A 17,681-nucleotide genomic window follows, 5' to 3' on the forward strand; every position below is an offset into this window, starting at 1 on the left:
TCATGACACGACCCGTCTATGTCGAGTTATGCCGATGCTACGCTCGTGGCCGTCCGTAACCTCGCCTTGACTGTCGGGCTAACATCTGAGACTGCTTTGATGCATGTGTTTTTCACGTACATATGTACTCCCAAGGGTTCCACAATATCCACCTTTGACGGAAAGATCGTCCTCTGGACACCATAGCTGCATGATGCAGAAAATCCCTTTTGGACCTGCGCGCGAGGTGAGCTTCGTTAAGCCGTTTCTGACCGACCACGCTCGATTCCACCCGTTGAGCTTGTCGCTTACTATCGCCATTTCTTCGCAGCAGACCGAGCTAAACGCCCCATTTCCACCTTTAACCCCCCCTGAACTCTCGATTGCAATTGTCTAGGTGACTTGTGAGACACTCAGATTTTGACCTCTCTATAGAATTCTTCTCGGTCGAGAAGATTCATCGATTTATCGGTGGCGGACCAATCCTTCCCAATCTGGGGCGAAGTGTGCCAGTTTGCGATGTCAGGCCAGACGGTGGCATACGATTTCAACCACTGGGTGACCACTTCACCAGCAGGGGCTGCCGAATCGGCCAAGACATCAACACCCCGTGCGAGGACAGAAGCCCCCTCACCGTGAAGCCCATTTTCGTCGAGCAACAGCGCTATTAGAAGATGTCTGCGCGCACACAACTCAGGTTGGTCGAGTACCGCAGACGCGCTGGCCTCCAACCACCACAGGCCCATGCGAGTCTTGGGGGCGGACTGCTGACGTGTGTGGGGGTGCCAACCTTCCTTTCTGATATAGTAGTCACCGAGTGCAAAGCAGGCCTTATCATCGCCTGCCATGGCTTTATGCGTTGTGTAGGTCAGCCACTTGTCCGACCCCACTAATGGTCTCTCTTCAGATTTGAGGTCCTCCTCAATCGCACGCATATCTTCCCACTCTGAAACGCCTGATGAGATGGCACCAGCCGCCAGTTCCCGAGCTTCCTTCAGCTCTTCAGGGCTGCCTGACTTGGAGAACGTAGCCACGAACTGATCAGCAGCCTTCTGCAACAGATACCACGGTGGCTCAATCCGTTCCAGCGCCGGCTTCAACTCGCTGGAACTCTGGCTAGGGCTGACCATGAGCGAAAGGTCGCGCGCAAGCTCGAAATTTTCCCGCACCACCTTGGGGCCACATCGCCTCCGTAGAATGTAGTCCAGATACGCAGTCATGGCCTCCCAGTTGCGCCTGCACAGGGCAACTTCTCGGAGATAGTCCACGATGGCTGCTGGGAGATCAACAGGCTCTGCCTCAGCAGCCTGTGTCGGGCTCCTGCGGTAAGGATTCCGCTGTGAGGCCATCGCCAGCTCATGTCTCGCGAGGACTATTGGCGCCTGCCCATGACCGAGATGGAACGCAACCTCGAGGGAGAAGCGTCCTCGATCCTGATAAGCGTTGTGGTTCTGCGGAGCGAGATCAGCCAGGCCACCGAAATAGAAGGCATCGCGAATGAGATCCGGGTTGTTCAAGTCGACTTGTTGCTTCGCGATCACGTCGATATCCTGCAGAATTTTCCACCATTGATTATCGACCGTCGCCTTGGCTGCCAGCGAGGCATTTCGACGGTAGGTTCTGAACAGTCGATCGCGCAATGCTCGTAACGCTAGCTCCGTCCATGCAGCCCTTTCACTTGGGAAAGCGATGTTCCATGTATCTAAAAACGTTCGATTGGACCGACTATGCGTGTAATACAACTTGTCGTCTTCGATGAGCGTCTTCAAGCCCAATTTCGGGTTGCCTGTAACTTGAGCCCGTGATTCGTGTATGGGGAGCTTTGCTTCATGTCTGGGACAGCTGGACCAGCTCCGTGATACGCCAGGGCGATTGTGATTGTGATTGCGGTGGAGAAGGGGAATACATGGGTTGATAATGCGTGCGGGTAATGCCAGGTGACGACTGTGCAGTGCGGTCGACGTCGACCTGGCTAATATTGAGAGCTCCCATTGAACCATCACCTTGGTAGTCTCGAACAATCCAGTTTAACAGTTCGTATGCAATTTTCGCTTGATATCCGAAGAGCGGGGACCTGTACTGCTAGAAATATCAAGCCTTGACCCTATTCCCATTCCCCTGATGATTTGCGAGGTTGACGAGGAAGCAGTGCCGTCTATAATTCTCATATAGTGGTGGTACACAGATGGCCAGAGGTCTGCCAGAGGTCTGCCAGAGGTCTGTATTAAGCTTTGAAAATGCGAACATGTGTTGGGTCACGGTTTACCAGACCTATCGTAGTTTAGATAAAGATTTAGTTAAAGTCTGGTGGTTCATTTCAGTGCTTCAAGCCCGAGGCCCCTGGGTCTCTCGAGGCTAACTTAGCCTGAGGTTTCTCTTAGGCGAGGGCTACATTACCTAATCTTGAATGACCGCCAAGCTACAGACAAAGCAAGGCTGCGCTTGCCTTGCGACTTGTCTCGTCGTGCCTGCCCGCATGAGACGATTAGGGTTCTCCGCAAAACATCTCAATCGAAACAATTTGTCAATTCTTGTCGCCTACACTGAATGAATTCCATCCAACTACTAATTCATATCCTGGTTGCCGACTGATGCCTCCTATCGAATCCTTTGTCCATTTGACATGAGAGACTTGAAGCAATCACAGAATTAATGTCCGCCCTGTCATCACCCCCTCAACTAATCCTGCTCAACCACTCTCATCGACCATCAACCAAAGACACGTTCGCGGCGACTGATCGCCACTTCTCTCTACCAAAATGCCTGCCCCAGCTGGAACGAAGCGAGTCCGTGGAGTGCAAGTCCATCGACCTTTCATCTACGGAACCGAAGCCATTCCCTTTGACCCCGAGAACCGACCCAAAGATGCACCTCCAGACCACACTCACAAGTGGAAGGTTTTTGTACGCGGGATCAACAATGAGGACATCTCATACTGGCTTCGAAAAGTGCAGTTCAAGCTTCACGACACATACGCCAACAGTGTGCGGATGATTGAGAGCCCTCCATTTGAAGTTGAAGAGACGGGATGGGGAGAGTTTGAGATTGCGTTGAAGTTCTACTTTGTGCCCGAGAGTACAGAGAAGCCACAGCAGATTTGGCATGGTCTCAAGCTCCATCCTTATCACGGCGACATTGAACAACAGAAGAAAGACCGATCTATGATCACCAGCGCTTGTTACGAGGAGGTCGTTTTCAACGAGCCTGTCGAAGCATTCTATGATATCTTGACTGGTGGCTCGCGTAACTCCAAGGGCAAGGCCAAGGGTGGCAAGGCCGCGGCTAAAGGAGGGAAGGGTGCGAAAGGCGCTAAGGGCGCAGCAGCAGCTAAACCTCCTCCGACGGCAGAACTTCCTCAACATAGCACCCCAGCGAATCTCTTCAGCAGGGACGAGGAGCAAAAAGAACTCGATCGTCTTGTCGAGGCAGCTAAACAGGTCCGAGCCATGGTGGCAGAGGAGAAAGTCAAACTCACCGCGCAGGAAACACGACTACAGCAGTTGCAGGAGACTGAAGGGAAACCGACCAAGAAGAGATGAACAAGGACGGAGCTGCTTCAGGGTTTGCATTAAAATGTACGCTGAATCTGGGGCGTGTTCCTGCGTTCACAGCCGAGGCGTCGCGCCTGTGCTTTGTCTAACCAGTCCGAGAATTCTCTCGGCTACACCCCAACTGAGTTCATACCCTCGACCACCAGCTCCATAGCCATGAATGATTTGGCACTCGCCGTCGATAAATTCCACCTCGGTTCGCACACCGCCTTCGCGCCATGGTCGTCTGCCAACGTTGTCCTGAACGACATCGAAGTCGTCGACTTTGTCAACAAAATCTGGGAAGCTATTGACAGCGTTTTGAAGAAGGGTTTTCCGTGTTTGTGGCCTGGGCTGCGACTCGTGGTCTCCAATCTCTTTTGTTCCGCCCACAATTGTCCCGCCGTTTCGCGGACGAGGGATCAAGAACGCCCAGGTACCATCACGATTCTGTCGAGTGATGGTTTGATGGTATTGCTGCCTGACCAAGACAGTCTGGCCACGAATAATTGTCATCTTCGCGTCTTGGTCGAAATTTCTACCTGAACAATTCACCACAGTCTTGACTTGGCCCAGCCCATGTTCGCGGGCCATTTCAAACGCCGCAGCTGCATTTGGCAGTCGCTGTTGGATGACTGTTCCACCACGCCGAACAAACCGATCCAGCAGCCATTGGCAGTAGATGCGTACATTGACACAAAAGGTTCGATATTCACAGCCCCATTGGACGGCAGTTGGAAGTTCGGACTGGTCCAGAATGCGGAATCCATCGTCTTTGCCCGCGTAGACATCTCCTGTCTTGAAGGCGATGACGTCTTGGGTGAGACTGTCGAGATATTCGACGCCCTGCATGAAGGCAACGCCAGCCTCGGGTGACTGTGTTGAAATGGTCTTCATAACTTGGGCAGATCGCATCGCCAGCTGGGCTTCATCCTCAAGCTGTGGAGTTGAGCGTGGGATGGGCCGATAGTGTGCGCCTGCCCACATAGACGCATAGTCTACAGATGGAGCAGACGTACCAGGTAGTTCAGCGGCGACAATGGTGATGCACGAATTTGGATAGGTGTCTTGCAGCAATGTGGCGGTCGACAGGCCGAGAACGCCTGCTCCAATGACAAGAATAGGATCCCTAGATTCCTCAGGCATGATTGCAGTCTGATTGATGTTCCGTTTCCAAGGGAAATGATATACTTGGCCCAAGTTGAGACTTGGACCTACCGAGCATTTGTAATTGATTTTTTCCAAGTAGCATCGAGATTGTTGCTGGGACACCTCTCAATCGAAAGTGACTCAATGAGATATATAAAATAACTGTGACGTGGACTCAATCATCACTTTGAACATGACTAGCGAATGGTCCCAAGGGGATGAACTTTCCAAGACAAGATAAGAAGCCCATACAGAGCTTGGGAAAGAGATTCACAAAAATGGCAAATCAGAAGTCGAGCACATGATCATGATATTCTGTTTCTGTTTCTGTGTTCATCACAGGGCGTCCTGCGGCGTGTTGGAGTTCCTTCCCAAGAAGATGGAGAGTGAGAGGGGTCCGATCTTCGGACAGCAACAACGTTTTGCCGGTTGGTTGTGCCTGCCGTTTCTGCTTAAGACAATGTTGTTGCTGCCTGCACTTTTAATTCTCTGGGTATATTTTTTACTTTCCCACTGAATCAACAACCATAACCTTGGAAGTCAAACACAGTCATGGGTCTGGATAGGTACCTAGGTAGGTCGGCCTGATATGCGGTCGCCCAGATCTTATATTAGGTACCTCGAGTCCGAGTAATGGACATATTATATGTACTCGTATGCTTTTGCGTCAGTTTTGGGGGCACGCGAACCTAACACCATTAAGTTATGTACCCCCTCGACCTAAGGTAGGTACTCATCCTTGCCATCCTCCCCACGTTCAAAGCATTAGGTACTCCTGGTGTTGTGTTGACGGATAGAAAGACGAAGACGACACATCTTTGCACAAGTGCACCCATTGCAGGGTTCTTTGACCAATCCTCGAGATCTGATTGATCAACGATATACTACAAGTACTCGAAGTTGACAGCACTTGTCCGACATGACATTGAATGACATGGAATGACTTTCTTGAGTATATGCAAATTGGCTTACAGGCTACAGCCCATGGTTGACATGACATCTCCATGACCAACCCATCAGGGCTGCCACGCTGGGCGCCAATGTTGTTGATGATAAAAATAGGCCCCTCTCGATCAACCACATCGACTCGCACTACCAACAGTCCGCAGCAATCCCGCAGTACTCGCACCGTAGGACTGGCCTATGAATAAGCACCTCGGACCAAGCTACGCCGTTACACATCCTCTTGCATCGCCATAGCCGTCTTAACTTCTAAGCATCCATACATACACCGATCTGCTCTGTCCCAAGGACGCCGTGCGTGGCCGTGGTAAGCCTTACGGAGGTTCGGTGGTTAGGTACCTGGCAGATCACCGGTACATACAAAGACACCGCCGACATTGCTCTCGGTTCTCCACGGTGTCTCCTGTTGCTTGCACGCCTTGCTTGATTGGTACCTTTGTTTCCCAACTCTTGAAGACATGTGATCTGGGCATTCAGGCCACTCACCGACTCTGTGGGGAAAGAGTAAGCCAATCGATCTACTCCTGCTATCCAGGTCTCGTCCGTCAATGAAAGTACTAGGTACCTGGTTGATGGTTACTGTCACTGCCGTGTGGAGATCTTCTCTCCGCCCTCTGGATCCCAGTTCTAGGACTCCTAGCAAAGCCACCAGGCCAACCATGTCAATATGGTATAAAGAAGTCATCATGCCCTCGAGGTTGAATCGATTCTTCTCTCTCCCTCTCTCATATCCAAACAAAGCATCAATTTCCTAGTGTCAATTTCCTAATTGTCAGTTTCCTTACTATCAGCATTTCCTTTTCTTATTTTCCTATCGACGGTCTTTACGACAACATATATCCAATCTTGCATTTCATAATCTCAGACTAACACCTCAGCCTTCCCTCATTTTCACAAGCCGATCAGACAACTAAAATGCAATACACAAGCATCGCTCTTTCTCTTCTTGCCGCTTCCGGCGTCTACGCAGCCCCTTCTTACCCCTACGCCAATACAACCACCAGTAGCTGGATGGGTTCCAGCAACACGACTGCTGCCGCCACCAATGGCACTGGGAGCACAAGTGGCAGTGGCAGTGGAAGTGGAATCCACGTGACTTTGAGCAACATCCAAGCCGAGATTGGCGTGCAACTCACATTCAAAGAAGGAGTACGAGACATTCAACGATCCCCCCTCCAAGGACCATTCCAAACATTCGAACTCTCAGTCGGCCCTGAAGTCCTCGACCAAGATCTCCGCTGTCAAGCACTAGATCTCGACGGCCACCCGCTCGTCGCCATCCGGGGCGACAATATCGACACCACATTCTCCGACGCAGGCAATGGAGAATGGACGTTCGCCGAAGTCAGCGAAGTCAGCGCTGTCATCTGCGACCCAGCCTTTGTAGCCATGCCCGACCCAGATCTACTCGAAACCCGATCCGAGTCTTTGGACTAGGATTTGACACATTTTGTCAACGATGTCAATGAGGAATATGGACCAGAGGTCAGGAATAGATATAGAAAGGAGAAAGGCATGGATGTCTTTCATTGCATTGCATTGTATTGCATCATCGGCGTTGGAGAATGTTGCTGCTTCCTTGAAAGCATCGAATCGAGTCGAGTCACGATCGCTTGCAGCTATATGATTTTGAAATTGGATACCACACAGCTCCTAGACAGGAAGAACCAATAATTAAAGTGTACACTCCTTTATATCATACTCGTTTTCCAAAAGGTTTCGTGCTTATTGATTCAAGTCCAAGAAATCCATCTTGGATTATGGAACTGGGTATGCAACACCAGTTTCGATCTAGGAAAATCCTTCTATCAACTCTTTATCGAGCCAAGTTGCTCGCCAGGGTTCGTTCGAAACATAAAATACCTCTCGCCTTGATGCTTGAATCTAATTCATATTCACATCGCCGTCCCCCTCTCAAAACTCTCTCTAATCTCCGTTGTATATCGATCATAAAACCTGGCCAATTTGAGATTGAACTGTTTGTTCTTCTCATTGATGTAGGTGACATCGCCGGACTCGTCATCACGACCCCGATCCTTTCGTTTCTTCATCCTCATATCATCCGCCTTTTTCAAATCCGCCACCAATCGATCGACATTTTCACGCTTCGGTTTCTGTTCCACAAACCCCACACTATCATGATCCGCATAGAACCGTCCATCTTTGTCAATCGCCACCAATTCTCCATTCTCCATCTCGACGATTTCCAATCCTCCTGTGCGTGCTGCTGTATTGATGATTTCAGCCTTTTGTGCCTCGTAATCCGCTCGATTACGCCCGCCTTCTTTGGCCGCACTTTTCTCCAGTTCGCGCATTTGTTTATCGTAGATTTTGGCCGCTTCTGTGCTGTAGTCTTGGAAAAATACATTATCGCGAGCGTGTTTCTTCCGGGATACTCGTTCGTCCCAGCGTTCGGATTCTTCAATTGTATAATCCCATGCTCGTTTTCGTTCGAAGGCCCCTTCGCCGCCTTCTTCTTCTGTGTCGGCTTTGAGAAGGTTGTGGGAGGCGATGGCACTGCGTCGGGCGAGATTGGCTAGCACCGTGGGATCGACGGCCGCGCGGTTGGCCTCGGCTTTTGTCTCGGCGAGATTGGACTTTGATGATGCTGCAGCGCGGGATTTGAGGGCAGCGAAGCGGGCGAGACGGTCGGTGTTGGTTGATGAAGAAGGTGTCGCGGTGGTGACTTTTGATGCCGGGGTTGGTGTTGGTGTTGGTGTTGGTGTTGCTTCGGATTCAGGTGCCTTTTCGGGTGGTTCCTCTCCGTTGTGAGATGATGTGGTTGTGGTGGGTTCTGGAGCAGGCGGCTCCATCCTGGGTTCGACTTTCTCCTCTCGTTCTTCTTCGCCTTGGCTTAATTTACGCCGTTTGGCGGCTGGCATGGCTGATGATGTGTTAACGGCGGAAGTGGACGGTTGTTGAATGTCGAGGCCACTGGCGAAACAAGTGGAGTATTTGCTTTGTGGCCGTGACTTATAAGATATGGTGTCTCGAGAATAAAAGATTGGTGGTTGGACAGTTGCAGTCTTGCAGATGTGAAATGAAAGCCTTGCGGAAAGAGGATTGGGATAACTGTTGTGTCAGACGGAACTTGTCTGCCCTTTCTAGAAAGTATGGCCGTGTCATGGAGCAATATTGCTGTCAGACCAAAAAGACCGTCAATAGACCTCGCCAGACCTTCCCCAGCACTTCAACTACGTCAACATGTTCCCAAAAAGTCCGCAGCCTCGAGTGTCAATCATTCCACCAGCTGCCCACCACCGACCAGAGTTTGACTTGAGAGCTACAATGCATGGTCTGGCATTACTAGCATTGGACTAGCCCCCTTACCTCCTCTCCTCTTCTCTCACACCCAACTATGGCGCAAGCAGTAAAGAAGAAGCTTGTGGTTGCCGGTGGAAATGGCTTCTTGGGTTCTCGCATTTGCAAATCCGCCGTTGCTCGGGGATGGGATGTGACTTCGATCAGGTATTGTGAACTAATTTGAAATGGACCTATATGATCTAATTACATGCCATCATATAGCCGATCCGGAGAACCCACTTGGTCCTCTGTGACATCTGAGTCCTCACCTCCCTCATGGGCCTCTTCTGTCAATTGGGCCAAAGGCGACATCCTTAAGCCTGCAACATACACCCCATACCTCAAGGACTCCGATGCAGTGGTACATACCATGGGAATCCTACTTGAAGCAGATTACAAAGGCGTCGTGTCTGGCAAAGAGTCTATCGTGTCGGGGCTCTCGCGAGCATTCAGTTCTGCAAAAGCCGGAAGTGTGGCGGATCCTTTGAAACGGACACCCGGATCAGAACTTGGGAAGGGAGAAAAAGATGGTCAGATTACTTATGAATTGATGAATCGCGATAGTGCCATTGCACTGGCACAAGAGAGTGAAAGAGAGGGGGTGAAGACGTTTGTCTATATCTCCGCCGCAGCTGGCGCACCAATGCTGCCCTCGAGATATATCTCCACCAAAAGAGAGGCTGAGAGTACCATTGCCAGTCAACTGGTCAAGTTGAGGAGCATATTCATCCGCCCTGGTTTCCTCTACGACAGCAGTCGGAAATTCACACTGCCCATTGCGGCCTCGGGTATGGTAGGCAGTACCGTCAACAGCTTGGTCGGTGGCAGCTTGACAAGTTTGTTTGGTGCCGCTGTGGAGAAACCATTGAAGGTCGATCTCGTCGCTGATGCTGTTGTCGAAGCTATTGCCGACGATGGAACCAAAGGCGTGATTGACACAAAACTGATAGAAGCATTGGCTGCAAAGGCATGGAGAAGAACCATGCTTTAATCATGGGTCTATGTGACACAGTGTACAGTATTCATATTGGGCGTTTTCACTGGCTAAAAGGAACGGACCGGTCAAACTCTGCTTCCTCGTATATACTGATAATCTGTGGCAGACGTAACAGCGAAAGCCAAAAATATAACGCTTGCCGTCCAAATGAGGAGAGTTCTCGTCATCAGACTTGAATTATGCGCCTGATTCGACGCAATCATCGTACTGATGGGACACACTCTGGAACAGACTGCCCCCACGGAGTCTTGTTTCCAATGTCAGGCCCGAAGTTCCCGTGTGGTATACGGTGCCACGCCCCGACAACGCCTTTCGAACAAATCTGGAATCCCGCTATGCTAATCACATCCTAGAGTAGAGGGTCATTGCGGCGAAAAGGCCGGATTCTGATGGTAGAAGATGTCTAGCAACGCACAAACGAAGTGGTGCTGGTAAAGTTTTGTACACGATCGAGATTGGCTCGAAGTTGAAGATGGACTCTGCGAAGCAAAGTCGTAGGACTGGGGAGACTCGAGTGAATTTAAAGGTGCGCCGGGGCGGCAGCAGTTCCAATAATCTCTTGTTGTTCGGGAGGTTCGAACAGGACTTTTCGAGTCAACTGTAAATAGGTCAGAATGTGAGTGAAGCAAGTCGAGTGCAATTTCATGCTTACCGCCCAAGCGCCTGCAATAGAGGCAACAATTCCGCCAGAGATGGCCATTGGCTTCAACCCTCTGGTACTCTTGAAAAGCATGCCACTTAATGCGCCGGCCACAATACTGTTTGCCGCATCATGCTTCCCTCGGTAATATCCGATTGTCGAGTTGAAACCGTTGTATACCATGGCAACCACACCAGCTGAATTGCCCAGGAAGGGCCCGCGACGTGTGATGCTGTTCAATACACCGTTCAACCTCAGCTTGGGAGGGGCTGAGGCCGGAACTCGATTTAAACCTTCAATCAAACCCCATGTTCCTCCTATTGTCAATGCAGTGAGGTATGTGACGCCGGTTCCGTAACACAGATCATCTGACCAGCCACGCGAGGGTAATATCGATCTTCCACCAGGCAGATCTGAGAGTTGTGACTCGTCAAGTGACAGGTAGTCTAATGTCTGCTGGTTGAGGCCTGCCAAGGGATGGAGTTGGCTGGCATCTGGAAGAGAGGCGCTACCAAGGAATGATGACACATCGGTCGCCGAGGCCGGATTGTAAGTTGTAGGGAGGTAGGTGCTGGAGGATGATGTGGATTGTGAGGTTGAGGTGTTCGGAGTGGGTTCAGCCTGTTGCCTCGATGATTTTTTGCCTGTGAAAGCGTCCCAAATAGACATTATGGCTTCGGTATGGGCGATTGTGGATGACGGCACAATTCAAAAAGAAATGACAAAGAAAAGAGATGGTGTGCTGCGGTGGCGGGTGCTGCGCATGTCAATCAATGAAGATGGAAAAGAAAAGTTGTCGGAAAGTCGATGATATTGAGAATTGTTCCGGCTGCTGGCTGGATGGATACGCTAGTCCTATTCGGGACTTCCTGCACGGGACAGTCACGGGAATTCTTTTTAATTTTTGTGCCATCAACGTACCAAGAGATCGTCAAGTCTCGATCGATACTAGACGCCCAGTCAGTTGCATTCTGGACAATTGAACCATGGCTGTCTCTTCAAATGATGGATCGATAGACCCTCAACCCAACCGATAAAATGCTCCATTGTCTGTGGACGACCAACTCCAGTTGACAATTCTGGCCATGAACGCCATAAACGAGGCCCTGATCGCAGAGGCCCCTCTGCAAATCCCTCTTCTGTCTCAGTTAGGTAGAGGGGCTCTCAGAACCTTCTTTGCCAGTCCCTCAGATGTCCAGATCCACGAAAATGCAGTGCCTGATCTGTGGCACAAGTTGGTTTCTACCCTCAAATCCCCTCAAGTGCTCGACAAGCATTTGGCTGCCGCCGCCAATGCTCTATGCGTCTTTCTCCTAGCCGGTACCTTGAGCACCGTTTCAGAGGTGAAAGACTTCGTCCTGACGAGACATGTCTGGTTTGAAGCATTCCAGTGCGTACACAAAGCCTTCAATGATGGCAAATATAAGCCCGCTTTGCAGGTCCTGGATGCCCTCTGTGACCTGATTCAGCAAATGGATCAGAGGCAGCCTGACTGCTCTGTACTTTCGGATGCCACAGTTCCCCTAATCAAGACTGTGTTACTGGCATCCCCTCGATCAGAAGTGAAAAAAGCGTGTCAACTACTAACATGCCTGGTACGCCGAACCAAGGTAACCGCAGTGCTCCCCGAATATGTATCGTCCGCTCTGGGCGACAATTTCACAGTATGGCACCGACGTCTGGCCATGTACAGCATCGCCCCAGCCGAGATCCAAGAAACGGGCTCTGGGCAAGTCTCGTCTTTCCTACTTGCTCTCACAATTTCGATGAATGATCTAGATACAAGGTCTTCCGCCTTGAAACTCTGCTCAACCCTGTGCGGTCAAGAGAAAGACATTCCAGAAGGGTTGGATCTGCAAAGCAAGACAGAGTCCGTGATCAAGCTCTTCTTGGAGAGAAACTATGAATCTTTGGGTATTTTCGCAGAATATGTTCTTCCAGCGATCTTAAACGACAAAGCCAGACTCATCACCTTCGTTGCTCCTTACATTAGTCTTGCCCGAGATCACGACTCAAGAGCGGCAATTCTCCTCGCAGCTCTCAAAGTCGGACGAACCGTGAACATGTTATCCGAACCAGGTAAGTCGCCTGAACGCAGATCGAGAACAAAGCACATATCAGCGTAATTAACATTCGACGCCAGAAACCCTCAATATATTAAACAGCGCCTTTCCGCAACATACCGATCCCATGCCCAATATGGACGATTACGACTGTTTCAGTCTCCTTCTCGCATCCGGAAATCCTGCTTTACGCATATCAGCCTATAGCCTTCTGATAACCTCTTCTTCCACTACCTCACCCCTTCCAAGAAGTGGTCTGAACTGTATCATATCCAGTGTCCCTTATTTGCATGACTATTCTGATGCCCATGAAAGGAGCGAAATCCTCAGCGTTACGAGAAAGCTGCTCAATCGGGTTCAGAGCAGTTTCTCAGCAGCTCAAAAGCTTGCAGAAAGGGAGCCAGCAGATCAGACTGCCTTGGAAATAGTATCCAGTCATAGGGATTTTATCCGCGCCCTCTTCAGCTTTTACAAGTCCGAACTGCAGCCCCATATCTCATATCAACGTCATATCCTCAGCTTGCTATCATTGAGATACTTCATCACATATCCCACCCAGCGTGTGATCTGTGAAAATGACACAATGTTGATCCGACTATTGGTCAATCTTACCATAGACGCCTTCGAGGATGTCCGCAACACTTCCACATCTTTACTGCAAACTTTGTCCACATACAACCCTGTTGGCGTGGCTGTAGTTTTGAGTGAGAGGTTTGTGGACTTGATGGGTGCTTTAGCCGTTATGACTGGTAGAGGCGACCATGCCGATGCAATGGGAAGACTTTGGGCTTTGCGAGATACTTTGTCCGACAAGACATGGAGCGCCAAAGTGATTACAAGCCCTCTGTCATCGAACTCACAAGGTTTGATATTGGCACTGCAGGAAACCCTCTCCCAAACTACCACCATCAAGCCTGGCTCTTTGTTTCCTCTTCATGGAACGTTGCTTGCTCTCAGCCATCGTCTTCTTCGTATGAAGCCGGATGAATACTCATATCAAGGCATTGACGCGGCAACCGTGGTCCTTGAATGCCATTTCCTGTGGAATCAAGTCAGGTCAGCACTTTGTGTTGATTCTCCCGAAACGTCCTCGGGTATAGAAGAAGATGATGGACGAGAAGGTCCAAAAGATCTATTGGCCTATTCCTGGAGGGCACTTCGGGATTCGAGCCTATTGCTGCAATCTTTAATCGCTACAGCAGAACCCTCCGAGTCGCTCTATTCTAGTATTGGAGACTTATGTTTAGATCAACTTATTTCACTCCGCCATCGTGGAGCATTTTCCACGGTTGCTCAAACATTCACCCAATGCTGTGCCCGCACTCGAGCATCAACTCGCCCTAATATCAAGCAGCTCATCTTGACCTGGCACGAAATTGCCATGAAACAAATTACAGAGCAAGCTGATCGTCTCACCAGAAGATCAGCAGGACTTCCAGCAATGTTTCTTGCACTACTAGATCCCGCTGACTTGACCTTTTTCTCAACTGTCATGGTCAAGCTTATGTCGATTGCAAAGGAACCTTCCGCAAGGACAACCGAAGGGTCACAAAGACTACCACAGGTACATGCGCTGAACTGCCTAAAAGAGCTGGCTACCAATTCACGCTTCTCTACAGCAATACTTCCATTCAACCATTCCATGCTTGAACTAGCAGCGTTGAGCATGTCATCGACAGTTTGGGCGATCAGAAATTGTGGCTTGATGTTGCTCAGAGCTTGCATCAATCGCCTTGAGCAATCTGATCTAGAAGAGATCCCAACCGGGAGCGGTCAGACAAGTACCAGCGATAAATTAGACGTGCCAAGTACGATTGCACTTCGGTTTTTACATCCACGTCTGGATGATGGTACAGAACAAGCAGATGGTCCGATTCTCACAGAGGAAAACATTTTTGCCGCTTTGGACTTGCTCAGCCATTCGAATCCTCGACAAGCCTCGCAGATTGACCAGGCTGTCTTTCATCATTTAGCCCATTCTAGTTGGGCTGTCCGAGACCATGCGGCCTTGTTATTGTCTAAGAGAATGTCGAGCTGGAGGTTGACCGACGTTCTGGCTAGATTTATGTCTGAATTGGATGAATTCGCTTCCCAGAACAGGGCCCATGGCACCCTGCTTAGCTTCAAGTATATTCTTCAGAGTTCGGGCAAAGGTCTGGGAGAGGCTGATGTGATGTGCTGCTGGAAATGCATAAAACAGATTCGCGACTGGAACTTGGATCGTTCGCCTTATGTTGAAGGATCCTTGCTTGACGTGCTCAACCAGATGGCCATCTTGGCATCGCAGCATTTTTGGACCCCGTCAGTCGCAAAAGATCTTGATGTTGGTCCGAAAGCGAGTGAAAGCTCGCCATCTCAATCGTCACATGTCCCATACGTCTTTCGGCGAAGGCTCCTTCTTGAGGTGTATCAACTTCTCTTCACGTCACGTTCGATGAGCGAAGAATCATTTTCGGACATTGTTCGTCGTCTCCTCATCAAGCAGGATGCGCTGAGTTTCGTCCTTGATAACATTAGCCAAGCTCTACGCGACGACTCGATCTTACCGCCAGTAATGACTGTATTATTCCTCGCATATGTTGTCAAAGCACTACAGAAGGACGGCACAAGGTCTCCGGATTCTCTAGGTGCCGCTCTCATGACGCTGGCTGATGCCTTGGACGTCGGGGTGGGAGACTTTCCCAATGAGATTGCTTCTTCTCTTGACCTCGTCGACCCTTCAGACCTGTCAACCCGGGAAGAACTCATTGCGTGGATCCGCCTTGAAGGGTATCTTCTCGCAGCCAGGCCTAAGATGAAACCGCAGGATCTTCGACGCCGCTCGATGGCTCGATGGATTGAGGCCTTGAACTTTGCTGCCACAGATTTTGTCGACTTTCCAACCAGGCTTGGTGCTGCCAAAGCCTTGACCACGTATCTCCGCTTGGTCAACAACAGCGATGCTCTATCTATGGACTTATCTCATGAGCATAGACTTCGCCTATATGTCGTTTTGTACAATCTCCTGAATGATGACGACGAAGACATCCGTACCGTGGTCACAGAAGCCGCATACGTGATACTGGAACAAAATTTACAACGCCCCCCTAGTCTCGGACTTTCCCCTCTGTTCGCAAGACAGCAAATTTTGGGCCTTATTGCCCGGCTGTACGACTGCACAGAAGGTTTGGCTACGGTTCTACTAGGCCAGCTAGTACAGCCTAACAGAAGCGTGGACGAGGGCCAAGTTTCGAGGATCCTGAGCACTTCGATTGCATCAAAGATTAGCAAGATTGTGGAGTCAAAAACAGACCTATTTGTGGAGGAGAAACAAAATCTTTATGTCGATGACATTCGAGAGATTCAAATGTGGTGTGATAGATTGGAGAACTCCGGCTTTGACTCTCTCGAGCAAGATGATGTCGACTTGATTGCCCAATGGGCGTCTAAAGGGATGGATGAAATAGTCAGGATTCTCAGGCAAGAGTCGTTACATCAACGCGACCAGAATGCGGCGGACGAAGCCCAGAATGAGGAGACAGCGCAGAGGGAACCGATTTGGAGCTCGGGTCATCCAATGGGGTCAACATACGATGCCGAATTCCTCGCTATATTCATTCAAGTCATAGCGATTTCTCGGATCGTGTTACGTTCGCAAAAAGCGGCGGTCGTTTGGCAGGAGATGGCCGCCAAAGTGAAGTCAATATGGGACATTTGTCGTGGCAACCAATGTAACGAGTTGATGTTGGGTGAAGTCGAAAAGGCACTGACATCTCGGTGAAGACGCGACGGGTCAGGCAGTCTAACAGGATGCTGGGGTAATATAATCACGCTGTCGGATCTGCTGCCTTACTATTGTAAATCTCAAGTGGCATGAAAATACAATCTCGTCCAGCACACTAAACTGAACACCATTGAACAACATCTCGTCCGTCACCAAGGATACATAAATCTTCAACCAATAACGGTCAAGTTGTATTTACCACTTAACCCTACCTAGGTACTATTAAGACGCAAAGGCTAATACCTGTACAATACATCCTTAGAGAACCAGTCCCCCTCCAACCTGTCGCCACCGTCAAACTAGCGCCATGAACCCCGGGTTGGTTATCTTCGTTTGCTTCAGTGTCATCGCCCCTGTGTGTGCGTGGGGAGCGTGGAAGTTTTGGTTTCCAATGGTACAGGAACATTTGAACATGTTGGTGGAGGGGCAGAAGCGGGAAGCAGAAGGACAGCCTGAGGATAACAACGCCGTTTGAAGAAGGATGAGGTCGAGGATGGAGAAGTCATGAGGAAAGCGCACTGTCGATGTCTGGGGCAAGAAGGCACTCAAGCCATGTGACTTGATCTTGATCTTGGTCTTGATCTTGGTGTCACTGCTTGCGCGTGTCAGTCTATGATGAAGGCAATGATTTGTTTCCAGGAGCCAAAACTCGAACTTCACTCACCGTCCATAACAACCACGCATCAAGAATCCACCCACATCTGGAGGTGTGGTACCATTCTCTGAAGTCTCTCATATTGAGGAAGTTCTCATTCAATTGCTCTCTGTACTCTTGCATGCTCCCACTCCTTCTCTTTCATCGATCTTATTGTCCCAAGCGTCCCCTTCGACTTCCTCTAGCTCCGTAGCAGGCACCTTCACCCACAGAGAAAAATGTCCTTTACCACCATTTTCTTGAGCGACGCAGGTCTGCCTCCGATCTCACCCACAGCTTTGGATGACCCCGACAAAACCACCGTCACTTGTCGGCTGTCGACGACCCTCCGTGCAAGTCAGGGTCAGACAATCACAATCACTTCTCCACCATCAGCGTTACTACCTCCCCCAATCACAGCAGCCACAACAGTATACAGTCCAGCTGTGGCGACCAGAACATCAACAATAACAGTCACCGAACTGGATGTCTTCCTTCAAAATCCTGAGGATAGCATTTACTCAACACGGTATATCTCTCTCTCGCCCACCTTAGCGCCTCCTTCCTCTCCCACAAATCCAGACGTCTACTTAGTCTTTGTTGTCGAGCCTGAAGAGGATGGTTGGGACGGTTGGTCGACGGGTGAAAAAGCTGGACTGA

At 50.0% G+C, this 17,681-nt stretch overlaps 8 protein-coding genes across 8 annotated transcripts; 4 read left to right on the forward strand and 4 right to left on the reverse strand.

Annotated features, from left to right (window-relative positions):
• Positions 1 to 392: 392 nt before the first annotated feature.
• PV10_07507 (uncharacterized protein) lies at positions 393 to 1,979 on the reverse strand (the record flags this gene model as incomplete). Its single annotated transcript, XM_016372418.1, has 1 exon — positions 393 to 1,979. The coding sequence occupies one exon, from the start codon at positions 1,977 to 1,979 to the stop codon at positions 393 to 395; it is 1,587 nt and encodes a 528-aa protein (XP_016221750.1).
• A 517-nt stretch (positions 1,980 to 2,496) lies between these two features.
• PV10_07508 (uncharacterized protein) lies at positions 2,497 to 4,799 on the forward strand. The gene has a single exon (XM_016372419.1). It carries the CDS (start codon positions 2,739 to 2,741, stop codon positions 3,516 to 3,518), a length of 780 nt encoding a protein of 259 aa, XP_016221751.1. The 5' UTR covers positions 2,497 to 2,738; the 3' UTR covers positions 3,519 to 4,799.
• Positions 3,466 to 4,915, reverse strand: PV10_07509 (uncharacterized protein). Its single transcript, XM_016372420.1, has one exon. It carries the CDS (start codon positions 4,653 to 4,655, stop codon positions 3,585 to 3,587), a length of 1,071 nt encoding a protein of 356 aa, XP_016221752.1. The 5' UTR covers positions 4,656 to 4,915; the 3' UTR covers positions 3,466 to 3,584.
• Positions 4,916 to 6,536: 1,621 nt separating this feature from the next.
• PV10_07510 (uncharacterized protein) lies at positions 6,537 to 7,058 on the forward strand (the record flags this gene model as incomplete). The annotated part of the gene is made up of 1 exon (XM_016372421.1): positions 6,537 to 7,058. One exon carries the CDS (start codon positions 6,537 to 6,539, stop codon positions 7,056 to 7,058), a length of 522 nt encoding a protein of 173 aa, XP_016221753.1.
• Positions 7,059 to 7,439: 381 nt separating this feature from the next.
• PV10_07511 (uncharacterized protein) lies at positions 7,440 to 8,606 on the reverse strand. Its single transcript, XM_016372422.1, has one exon. It carries the CDS (start codon positions 8,501 to 8,503, stop codon positions 7,517 to 7,519), a length of 987 nt encoding a protein of 328 aa, XP_016221754.1. The 5' UTR covers positions 8,504 to 8,606; the 3' UTR covers positions 7,440 to 7,516.
• Positions 8,607 to 8,854: 248 nt separating this feature from the next.
• Positions 8,855 to 10,078, forward strand: PV10_07512 (uncharacterized protein). The gene is made up of 2 exons (XM_016372423.1): positions 8,855 to 9,089; positions 9,147 to 10,078. Exons 1-2 carry the CDS (start codon positions 8,980 to 8,982, stop codon positions 9,913 to 9,915), a joined length of 879 nt encoding a protein of 292 aa, XP_016221755.1. The 5' UTR covers positions 8,855 to 8,979; the 3' UTR covers positions 9,916 to 10,078.
• PV10_07513 (uncharacterized protein) lies at positions 9,923 to 11,327 on the reverse strand. The gene is made up of 2 exons (XM_016372424.1): positions 10,574 to 11,327; positions 9,923 to 10,519 (listed from the first exon to the last, which is right to left on the reverse strand). The coding sequence occupies exons 1-2, from the start codon at positions 11,228 to 11,230 to the stop codon at positions 10,442 to 10,444; spliced, it is 735 nt and encodes a 244-aa protein (XP_016221756.1). The 5' UTR covers positions 11,231 to 11,327; the 3' UTR covers positions 9,923 to 10,441.
• Positions 11,328 to 11,508: 181 nt separating this feature from the next.
• On the forward strand, positions 11,509 to 16,414 carry PV10_07514 (uncharacterized protein). The gene is made up of 2 exons (XM_016372425.1): positions 11,509 to 12,640; positions 12,705 to 16,414. Exons 1-2 carry the CDS (start codon positions 11,647 to 11,649, stop codon positions 16,382 to 16,384), a joined length of 4,674 nt encoding a protein of 1,557 aa, XP_016221757.1. The 5' UTR covers positions 11,509 to 11,646; the 3' UTR covers positions 16,385 to 16,414.
• Positions 16,415 to 17,681: the final 1,267 nt, after the last annotated feature.

Source organism: Exophiala mesophila (genome assembly GCF_000836275.1).
Source record: "Exophiala mesophila strain CBS 40295 unplaced genomic scaffold supercont1.5, whole genome shotgun sequence".
Classification (NCBI taxonomy): Eukaryota; Fungi; Ascomycota; class Eurotiomycetes; order Chaetothyriales; family Herpotrichiellaceae; genus Exophiala; species Exophiala mesophila.

What these genes read in the sequence shown, in the direction of transcription:
- PV10_07508 (XM_016372419.1), top strand. Translation starts at nt 2,739, where the DNA reads ATGCCTGCCCCAGCTGGAACGAAGCGAGTCCGTGGAGTGCAAGTCCAT.
- PV10_07509 (XM_016372420.1), bottom strand. Translation starts at nt 4,655, where the DNA reads ATGCCTGAGGAATCTAGGGATCCTATTCTTGTCATTGGAGCAGGCGTT.
- PV10_07511 (XM_016372422.1), bottom strand. Translation starts at nt 8,503, where the DNA reads ATGCCAGCCGCCAAACGGCGTAAATTAAGCCAAGGCGAAGAAGAACGA.
- PV10_07512 (XM_016372423.1), top strand. Translation starts at nt 8,980, where the DNA reads ATGGCGCAAGCAGTAAAGAAGAAGCTTGTGGTTGCCGGTGGAAATGGC. An exon ending in TGGGATGTGACTTCGATCAG is followed by an intron (nt 9,090 to 9,146) that starts GTATTGTGAACT and finishes GCCATCATATAG; the next exon opens with CCGATCCGGAGAACCCACTT.
- PV10_07513 (XM_016372424.1), bottom strand. Translation starts at nt 11,230, where the DNA reads ATGTCTATTTGGGACGCTTTCACAGGCAAAAAATCATCGAGGCAACAG. An exon ending in CTATTGCAGGCGCTTGGGCG is followed by an intron (nt 10,520 to 10,573) that starts GTAAGCATGAAA and finishes ACCTATTTACAG; the next exon opens with TTGACTCGAAAAGTCCTGTT.
- PV10_07514 (XM_016372425.1), top strand. Translation starts at nt 11,647, where the DNA reads ATGAACGCCATAAACGAGGCCCTGATCGCAGAGGCCCCTCTGCAAATC. An exon ending in GAACATGTTATCCGAACCAG is followed by an intron (nt 12,641 to 12,704) that starts GTAAGTCGCCTG and finishes ATTCGACGCCAG; the next exon opens with AAACCCTCAATATATTAAAC.